This window comes from Dinoponera quadriceps, unplaced genomic scaffold, assembly GCF_001313825.1.
Source record: "Dinoponera quadriceps isolate SergipeBrazil2010 unplaced genomic scaffold, ASM131382v1 scaffold1270, whole genome shotgun sequence".
Taxonomy (NCBI): domain Eukaryota; kingdom Metazoa; phylum Arthropoda; class Insecta; order Hymenoptera; family Formicidae; genus Dinoponera; species Dinoponera quadriceps.
In genome coordinates, this window is record NW_014555716.1 from 823,370 (window position 1) to 834,139 (window position 10,770).

At 43.5% G+C, this 10,770-nt stretch overlaps 1 protein-coding gene across 1 annotated transcript; it reads right to left on the reverse strand.

Annotated features, from left to right (window-relative positions):
* Positions 1–2,339: 2,339 nt before the first annotated feature.
* Positions 2,340–6,172, reverse strand: LOC106745195. Its single transcript, XM_014620555.1, has 3 exons — positions 6,033–6,172; positions 5,642–5,927; positions 2,340–2,414 (listed from the first exon to the last, which is right to left on the reverse strand). Exons 1-3 carry the CDS (start codon positions 6,170–6,172, stop codon positions 2,340–2,342), a joined length of 501 nt encoding a protein of 166 aa, XP_014476041.1.
* Positions 6,173–10,770: the final 4,598 nt, after the last annotated feature.

A 10,770-nucleotide genomic window follows, 5' to 3' on the forward strand; every position in this document is an offset into this window, starting at 1 on the left:
TATGCATCACATAACGTATTTGCGTACGACATTCGCTCGTACACTCGTTCCAAACAACCTTCTAGTATCGACGAGTAATGTGATATCCGTGTTTCGTAAACATTTGTTGACAACAGTTTCCAATTCTCTGTGTCGGTTCATCTACGAATGCACGTACATGGCTATTTAATTACACATGAATTATACCATTGTTTTGTTCAACTTTGAAACTATAAATCGTTGACAGTGTATGGTTTCGTGTTGTGTGTTCGTAGCAGACAATATTTTAACGCATTACTGTGATCTCATATTCCAAACTGTTGTCGGCGTATCCTGATGCGCAATATTTTTTTTATCGTTTAGTTTACTTGTACACTATTAGAAAATATGAGATTGAGAAAAATTTATTATAATGTATCCTCCTAATGTATTATATATTTTCTTTATATCATTATATCAACAACGTTCTGATATAAGCGGACTCGGCATCGAATTTCAAAAGAAGCATTGTCCTTCTTTTTTTCTTTGTATAAGTTCAGCGTCTCGCACGCTCAGTCATTGTGAATGTGTTGCGGGCAACGACGGTTTTTATACAAGTTTTTGCCCACGTATGAAGTGGTGGCTGCTGCTGCCGCTGCCGCGCGTAACCCTTACGAATCCAGGTGGGTTCATGGTTGTCGGTAACAAGATATGAGGGGTGGTCGGAAGAGAAAACGGGGGAGGCACGAGAGGATACTCAGAGAGAAAAACGCGACGGGGAGGTGGGAGGAAAGAGTAGATACCACAGGCTGGCTATAAGCAACCTGCTCTCAGTTTGACACTGACGCCAGCTGTTCCTCTCGTTTTAGTTCCGAACGAAGGATAGTGAAGTCTGCATTTAGCATTTACAAACGGAAAGCCAGGAGAGCCTTTCGCGAGGACATCCTGCCCGAAATACATACCTCTCCATCATTCGTTACGATGCGGAAGGGCAACACGCACACGTGTTGGTGCGTGACTTTGTCGAACGGACTGCGTAATTCTATCTTGTTGTTACAGTCTACCAAAAAAATATTGCCAACGGTATTAAATTAAAACAACTCACCACTTGTGTTAACATTTACATTTACATTTTGTGTGAGCACTTGACGCTCGCATGAGATATACAGAGCTGAATACCCCGGGTTCGTGGGTGTGTAGAACTCATTGAGTTGGACAAAAAATTTCTTCACCATTTTGCAAATAACACGCACATTTGGAAGTTATTAATTAAAGAAGCTTCTGTATAGGACCATTTTCAATCATTGATAGCTCGAAATTTTGTGTGTTATTTGTAAAATAGTATAGAACTTTTTTCTTTAATTCAATGAGTCCTACACCCCCGCGAAGTGGGGGCATTATATTACACGCATGACGTGTCCAATTATTCGTGGAAATGTCCAAGTGTTGAAATGACGTATCAACTTTCAAAATATTTCTAGTAGATTTGTTGCTACCGCCATCTATAGTGAGCCTTCAAAACTAACCGGAATACCTAATAGCTTGGTAATCGCGTTGTATATAATATATAATGTTCTAAACATGTACATTTTTAGTCCGTTTAGTCCAGGAATAAAAAAACAAACCTTAGGATTCTTTGGATCCAATTAGTTACATTCAGTTGCCTGGTAAACAGGGTACCTGTATTACCTACTTACATTTATTTAATTTTTTTAAGTAGATAGATATACTAGTGTTATCTTTTAATTGAAATTTGAATTAATTTGTTAGCAATTTAGGTTTTAACCGAAACATCGTAATTAAATTACTAACAAATTAAAAACAAGATTTAAGAAAAAATTAAGGAATTTAATACTATATTATTATTGCATAACATTATTATATTGCTCTTATCATGAAAAAAAGCAAGTATCTATTTATTATTTTTTCATCTGTTATTTTGTATTTCTTTCTAAATAGCACAATCTTCCAAAGGACGTTTTTAAATGTGAGACTTCTCTGGCCGTCTTCAGGACGTCTTAAAGACATTCCTTGCAGGCCTGTATTCTACAGTCATGGACAATAAAGTTGTCTGGTCATTTTGGTTTTAGTGAGTTTCGGAACGCATCAAATTTCATTCATCATGCGGGTTGCGGTTCGTTATGACATTTCACTTATTTGACACGTCAGGTTTTATTCACGTCATTTGCCTCTTTTCATGACAAGTCACTGTGCTTCCCTCAGCGCATTAACGCTTCCCCTCTTTCGAAATGTGATGCTTTTTGCTGAAAATTACAGTGAAACGACCAGCAATCTTATTGTCTATGACTGTATGGAACGTGATATAGTCTGTTTGCCGACTCTTAATGGACCAATTACAATAGTTACATGACGTTTCACTATTATAGGCCCTTTAATAAGAGTCGACAGTCATAATCGCCAGTCAGATCGGTCTTCACAGTAGTTTGATATGGGCTCTATAAAAAAAGATTGAAATAATGATTGCGTTCAGAAAACACAACGTTTAGTGAGCAGTCGATGATTATTGGTCTCTTTCGTTAAATCCTTAAATTTAGAACGATTATATTGACGAATTACTTAACCGTTGTGCAATTTTATAATCTACGTAATTTTTATTACAAATTTTTATAAAGTCTTTCATGAAAACATCATCTAAAAAATATCTGGATAAATAACGTTACTTATCTTTCATCTAGATAAACTAAAAGCAGAATCATCATCTCACCTAAGATGAAATTTTCGGATTTTCATCTCATCTTCATCTAGATGAATCTGAAATCATCTGAGGCAAACACTGCCTATAAAATATATTTATCGTTTCTATAATATAACGGCAATATTACTGAATGCCTGCGTCGAAGTGTCGCGTAAAGATGCGATAAACGGACGAAAGATTTATCGAATAACCTTCCGGTTCTCGCGTAGAGGCAATTAGAAGAGCGAATATACGAGTGAAGGAGGAGGCGAAGGAACGCGCGACGGGACCTTTGTTTTATCAGAAACAAAACGACAGGTAAATAAAGAGAAAGAAGATAAGGGAGTCAAACGAGATTGTTGGGTATCACGTCTCTCGTCGAGATGCTGGATCGTGCCGCTCATTTATTTCGCCCGAGTCACCTCGTAGACGAGCGGAACTGCGAGCGGCTCCGTCGAATAAAGCGCCCGAACAAACAATGCGGCTTCTCTCCAGATGCTTCCGGTCTCTTATTTCATCGGATAGCCATCCGAACACGTGCCGCGCTTCCTCCTCCCCTCTCTCTCTCTCTCTCTCTTTCCCTCTCTCTTTTCCTTTCTCGTTTCCTTCCGCAAGAGTAATAGGTGAGAGTTCGGCATTCCGCTCGCTGTTATTATTTCATTGCATTCAATAATTCGATCGCAAATCAACTATGAGATCGAGAGGTCGCTTCGGATCGCGGTGTGCTCGCCAGAAGATTTCCGTCCGGCTGATTAGACACCTGTTATATCCAATATCGTGAGCTTTCCGACACGCCGATCGGTTATTTCACGCCAGTGATCGATACGCGCGTTTTTCGAAAGTGAGAGCCCGCGTTCCCAGCTCGGCTCGCGTTACTCCCCGAATCAAAATTTGGATGCTACCTTAACGATCTTAAGGGTAGTTTACGCTTATTCTTATAGAAGACCTCTAGAATAGAGACTTATTTTGACGACTGACTCAATCAAACAATAGCTCAATTATTAGAATAGAATATGGTAGTGTTTGAGAGATATATAGTGTACAGGGCGTATATTCTTGCAAGTACGATCAAAGTCAAATGCCGTCAGGACGTTCAAATTTCCGTACGTGACATTTTATCAAAAAGTCACGACTCGTGCTCGCTCCTCCTTGCCCTCCTCTGTGAGTGACTCGGCGTCGATCGAGCTGCATCCGTGTTTATGCGCATACATCTCTCTCTCTCTCTCTCTCTATCGGTACGTACGTCAGATAGGCGAACGCCTATGCACACACCACGACCCGACGTGGTCCCACCTGGAGGATGTCGTCGCGTGCCATTAAGGGTCCCGTTGGCAAACGTTTAACGACGATATGCCCGGAGCACGTGTCAGAACATCCTCCCGGCAATAAAAGCCCTCTTAGATTTCGGCTTCTCTTTCCCTCTCTCGCTTGTCGAGCCACTCGATCCTGCGTTTCTCTCCTCCGACACAGCCGTCGGCAAGGCAAGCGGTGCAGCCTGCGAGTCGCGACGAGAGAGGAGGAGGATGAAGGAGGGAGAGGAAGTATGCGTGCGTCTCTCTCCTTCTTGCTCTTTCCCCTTTGTGCCCTTTCGCTCCATTCCCCTCCCTCTCCCCCTTCCCTGACTCACGCAAGAGCGGCTTGCATTTCCTGCGCGGCACGCGACTCCGAAGTCCAGCTGCTTCCTGTCTGCCACTTCTTCTTCTTCTCCTCCCACCTCCTTTTTCCGTTCCGCCGACCCACGCATTATTCTACATCGTCGACTGACTGTCCCCCGTGATCCCGTTCGTCCACGTGGTTCCTTCGAGCGTCCTGCCGACCCATTGTGCTCGAAGGAGATCGTCTTTCATGCCTTCGTGATATTTTGAATTTGCATAGTCGACAGAGAGAGAGAGAGGGAGAGAGGGGTGAACTATGCGAAAGTGAAACAAAAGGAGAACGAGTATGCCGAGGAGGCTGCGTTTTGTTTCTCGTCGAGAGCCCTCGTTGATCGTCGCGTCAAATTCGCAGGTTTCATTGAAATCAATGCGAGTCTCAAGACGTTTGCTACTTATGAAAGTTAATTAAGCTAATACGCCTGGAGGGTCTTAATTTCGGTAAGGTCGTTTAATTACTACGTGTATCGGGACGGGAAGCAGCGGTTAGTCTTCACGAAACCGTGTCCAAAGTGTGTTTACACGACTGAAGTAGTCTGTGACGCGATGATAACCAGCGTGTCGGCGCTCCTCGAAGTTGTTCCATCAACATGTGTGGAAATACGGCGTAGCGGGCGACGTCGGGACGTCTTCGCGATAAGCACGTTGTTTTAATTCGCATGGGAGAAACACGAGAAGTACTATATTTAAACGTGGAATTAGCGAGAATACTCGAGAATGCGCGAGAACTTGACGATGTTTCACGTTCAAATGGCGGGATGAAGTAGGGGAAAAGTGGAAGTTGTTTGGGACAAACGGAGATGGAGAGAAGACAGTTGGCGCAGAAGTACTTCGGATACCGAGAGAGAAAAGGAGAGGAGGAGAACACTTGTCCCTTCGAAACTATAAATGCGACGTTATATGAAGGCGAAAAGTGTGCGAGTATCGGCGAGCGACAGCGTGGACGATCTTCTCGGTACTTTGGATTGTTGCTGTTGATGATACTGCTAGGGGTGAGGTAACAGCGGTTGGCTGCCGGCAGATGGCGACACGTGTATCATTTGCACGCCTTCACTGCGGCTGGTTATTCGATTGGTTTTCGGAAATATTTCCGCGTGAGGAATATAGAAGAATTTTCAATCTTATTGCAGGATGTTTTCCATAACATGAAAATAGAAAGTGGAATTCGAGTTTGCGGTGTTCGGGCATAATAATTTTCTTTCCACATATCCCCGAAGAAAAAAATGGCAAGAATTTAAATCTGGCGAGGTAGGGTGGTCGTTCGAGATCTCCATTGGTATCGTCTGTAAAAATTATTTGTTTTTAAGATCCCCCCGTTTTCAAATATTTCGGTCACTGTGTTGCAAAATTGTATTCGCTTTCCCATAGCTGTTGGATTTAACAATTGATACATTGTTAATTTGTATAGGTGTAGCTTTATCATATTTTCTACGATTTTCCATAAATTTTCCCTTTTTAACCCGAGAACGTGAGCAGCTTTCCGAATGAAAGAATTGGGATTCGTTTCGAAATATTTCGCGATGTCTTCAATAGTTTCTTCTGTCGTTACGGCACACGGGGGTCCAGGTAAATCGTGCTTTCGGTCATGTAATGTACCACATGTGACAAAATTATCAATAATCCTGCGCAAAGGTATCAAGAAATCGAGAACACTTTGGACGATCAACGCAACGCATTACGACAGAGGCGTAATATTCACGCGCCACATAAAACAGTAAAAATCTAACCTTTTCAGTGTGTTCTCACTTGCAACTCCTTTCGATCCACACTTGATACAGAATCCGCGATATGCATTTGCGTAAATCTTTCCTCTTCCATAAAAGCACTCGATGAGATATACCTTTTCTTCGATGGTGAGGTCGCTCATGTTTCTCTTCCTAATCTGCTTTCTATAACGGCTGAAACAGAACTGACGAGTACACGATTACATCTGTATTAATCTTCGTCGGACGGATAGAAGAAAGTTACAAATATTTACGTTCAGCAACTTCCTAATGGTCACCCTGTAAATCGACAGGCTTGTTAAATGGAAATTATCGGCTGTGCTCTTTGAAGTTTGGCCAGACGAGAAGAATCGAAATTTGCCGGATTTAAAACCGGCTCCGACGCGAACCGTCACGAGGGATACACGCTCTGCCGGTACGAGAAATTGCAATAATTATTTCATTTATATCGTTAACCACACGCGAGCGACGATAGCTGTTTAAGCAGCGCCGTGTTTGCTCGTTCGAATGAAATTAATTAAACGAATGCGGTTTAATTGACTTTGCGATCCGATCGGATTTCCCGAGCGACGTGGAACCGCGTTACGTTGCGTATATTAGCTACACACATACACACACACACATACACACACGTAAACAATATTGCAAATACGTTTCGTCGTCGTCCTTCCTGTCCGCTTGTCTTCCTCTCATTTCGCGACGCAGCGTCGGAGGCGCAGGCGCGCCTCCCACGATACAAACAATATCGATTGCCATAATTAACCGGTCGCAACAAGCGCATGAAGTTACGCGACTGGATGCACGCGTGCATGCTTGCGTGCGTATCTGTCTGCTCGTTTTCATTGTGCGCGCTTACCGACACGGTCCAATTCAGCGGAATCGCGTCTCGCGCTCGCATTCACGACGGGACGCTTTTAACGTTATTGCACACACGTGATACTTCCGAACGATGCGGATACGGTTTGCGTTCACAGGGTGGACCGTCAGTCACGGGGTTACCGTAACTTCAAACACCATTCGGCAGCCGCGCGCGCGAGCGGTGATCGCGCTTTCTCGGTAAAAGTCGACGAATCGAAGGCTTAGATACGACGTACGATAGATTCTTACTTAAAAGTCGCACGATTCTACGACTTCGTGGAATTTCTACACGGATAAGATGAATATTCTTATTTTGAAGTGACCCGTGTCGGAGCGATTCGCAACGTGTACATGCTCAAATAAGATTATGTTAGTGTTGGATAGATAAAACTTGCTTACACGAAGACACTCCATATATAGTTACACTAAAAATATAATATTCTCGTTATTCAAGAGTAATTTTCTCGAGTGGAAAGTAAAGAATGTAAGAACGATATCTTCGAATCAAGAATTACAATTTCTTTAACTTGAAATTATATTACCAGTTTTGAGGCTTTCACGGCCATCGGTACAATCCAATTGCGTTGCTTTCGAAGGTATGCCGCGTCTTAAATCAGCGTTCTGCCAACGTTTCGCAAACATTATAATTTGTATCATCAGAGCTTCGGGTTCTGATATTGAGCCTTCTTGGATATTGGTTGTCCTGATATATTCTTTTGTCCTTGAATGGAGGGTAGGGGGGAAAGGACGGGTTGGTTCCAGCCATTCAGCGTGTTTTTTATTGATCAGCTGATCAATTAAAAAACCGGAAGGGCAATATGCCAAATAGGGTTCACATGCACACCCTTGTTTCGATTGAGATGTTTCAAAATTTCCAGGCCTTCATGATGGTTTTCCGGCGAAATAGCCTTGTGACGGAGCCAATACAGTAGCCTTGTCGTATTGTTCGGAGTGTCCAGTCTCCATTCGGTGTTTTGTTAAAGCTGATTGAGAAAAGTGGACTAGTTCATTTAGTCTATAGTAACTATTTTATTAGTAAATATTTATGACTCCTCTCTCTCTCTTTCTTTCACTCATTCACTCTTTATTCTCTTTCTCTTTCTCCATACACAGGACACATAAACACAAGATATAAAGACATGACGAGAACTTGTAGAATTTGTCAGTTTACCAGTTGGTATGTCTGATCACTGAAATAAAACAGCACGGCTCGCCGTCAGTAGTTGGATTGGGTTGACCACAACGAGGTTGAAGTTACGGGGAATTTCTTCACATACGAAGTGAAAATGTACATCAGAATGAAGTGGGAATGTCAAGTTATTTTAAGATAATTTACGTAGAACGAAAAAATGTTTTTAATAAAATGACGATAATTACCTGAAATGATTTTTCTTACGGACTATATATTTAGTAATAGTTATGAAATATATCTCATTTTTTGTTATCAAGATTTGCTATCGATCGCCAAAGTTTAGTTTAATGATCTAAATGTCTAGTTCGAGCAACTAAATCTTGATTCTTAAAACTATATATTTACTTCATCCAATCAAATTATTTCGTAATTATCGCTGAACGTTTGGTCCGCAATATTTCACTGAATTATTTAGTAACTGTCACTAAATTTTGTTATACATCACCGAATCCTTCTTTCGTGTGTACGCACACGAAAGACACGAGTCTCCCGGCGGTTCAGCAGCTCGATTAATTTTCGCGCAGACAATTCGAAGATGGAATTTTTCGATGGCGTTATCGGCATCCTCAGCGCCTTCGCCCGTTCTCGCCGTTCTCCCGTTTCTTATCGGATTTCGATCAGACGAGAGCGCGGGCTCCGACCAGGAGGGAAAACAATTTGCTTGCCACGTGTTGGGAAACCACTCTCTTAGAATCGGGCCAACAGTCGCTCGATTCCTGTGCGTTCACTCGTGTAAACTGATCACGTCACGTGAACGTTCGCGGCCAGCACTCTTTCCTCTTTTTTGTTTCCCCCTTTTTTTTTTTTTAGTATACTCACCCGCCCACGTGGCTCGAAGAGGCCGAGGCGGAGGTGAGGCGTGTGCCAGCAGGGCGCGGAAAAACGATTAGTTTTTAATTTGGTCCAGGTTGATCTGATCGCGCGAAACGCTGCGGTCGAGAGAAGCCCGCTCGCTCGCTCGCTCATTCATTCGTTATTACCTCTTAGACTTTCGGCGATTCGGAGGGTGCGTCGTCCTTCCTTCTCTGCTTCCCTTTCCTTTCTATCTCTCACACACGGCAGTCTCCTCTCGTTTCTTTTCCCCCGGCCCGTTTTTTGCAGGGGCGTTTCGCTTCACGTTCCAACTGCGTCTGGCACGATCGATCAGAATCAGAATTGCCCTCGACCGCAACTCGATCGAGAAATGCCCGACCGCTCCACCCTTTCGCCCTGAATTTCCTATTTTCGGGGCTATTTTTCTCCGAACGTACGGCGGCGGCGGCACCGCACTTCGCGTTCGCGAGATCGCAGATTCACGAGCGTCCCTCGTATTCGCCGGATGAATTCCGCGGAATCGCGTCCCGATTCGGTAATGACGACGCGAACCGATCGGCCGCGAACTGTTCCGACACGACATGCAGATTTGCAACTCCCGATTATTCGATTCACGGGCGTTTCCGCGTGCGCCGTTTTATTTATGCGCGGATATATCGCGTTAACATAATGCGCACATCTGTCTGATTTACATACGACCGTATTTCGCCGTTTTCATACATACGCGTGTCAGCGTGACGGTTTCTTATAATTGTATCGAATCCGATTTGTTCGAAATCCGGCAAAAGAAAGAGAGGCATTATCTTGCTCTTATCCATCGTAGATACGAACGGAGAAGCGACATCGAGTTCGACATATCGAACGTATAAGAACGTTGAAGCGGTTCTTAATTGAAAGATTTCAATAGAAATGGATAAATGAATGTGACAAACTGAGTTAAATTTTCAAAAATTTTGAATGATACGATTAGTCAATTATTCTAACGTGAGTGGTAAAGAACAGAGAGATTAATTTAACCATTTGAAGCGCATACTTTTCCTCCCGCCTTTTCATCAAATTTTTCATCAAATTTAGCACCCGGGGTTCTTTTGGGTCGAATTCGATCGATACCTCTTTCTCAGAAAACCGTGCGAGACGCACGCCTCTCAAGGAAGGTCAATTCTCTCCCTTTTCCCCGTCTCTCCCCCTTTTCCTCTCTCTCTCTCTCTCTCTCTCTCTTTCTTTTCGCTTTCCAGAGCCAAGAAACGTCTGCGAGCCGTCAGCTCTCCCCTCGCGCATTTCGTCCATCTTCGGAGATCGGGTCTCATCGTGTGCAACATGTCGCGTGCAGGCACGTGCTCCATAATGTATAATCTGACCTGTGGCCGCAGGCATTCTACAGCGCCGATATAAATTCGAAAGGGCGGGGACGAGGGGAAGGCGACGGGACGAAGAAGAAGAAGACGAAGCGAAGAGAGCAACCGGCGAGAGAGACAGAGAAAGTTCAGCGGAGAAAAAGAATCGCGAAGATCGACGAGTACTCGTTCGATATTAGATACGATTTTAGACACGATTTCCTCGATAGCTGCAATATGCCGGTTCAGCTTGCCGGCGGAAAGTTGATTTTCATCGTTTCCCTCGTCGGTGCGAAGGAGACGGCTCGGTATGCAGTATTATAATTTATTATTTATGCAAAAAGCAACGTAGAAGAAGTAATTTACATACTGCCATTTTCCAATATAATCTCCATCTTTTTCAAGCCACTGACGTCATCTTTCCGGTAGCTTCCGTATCCCTTGAGAAAACAATTCTTCTGGCCACAGACGCACCCACTCTTGAACAGTTTCGATGACTTCTTCATTGGAACGAAATCCCCCCCCCCCCCCCCCCCCCCCCCCC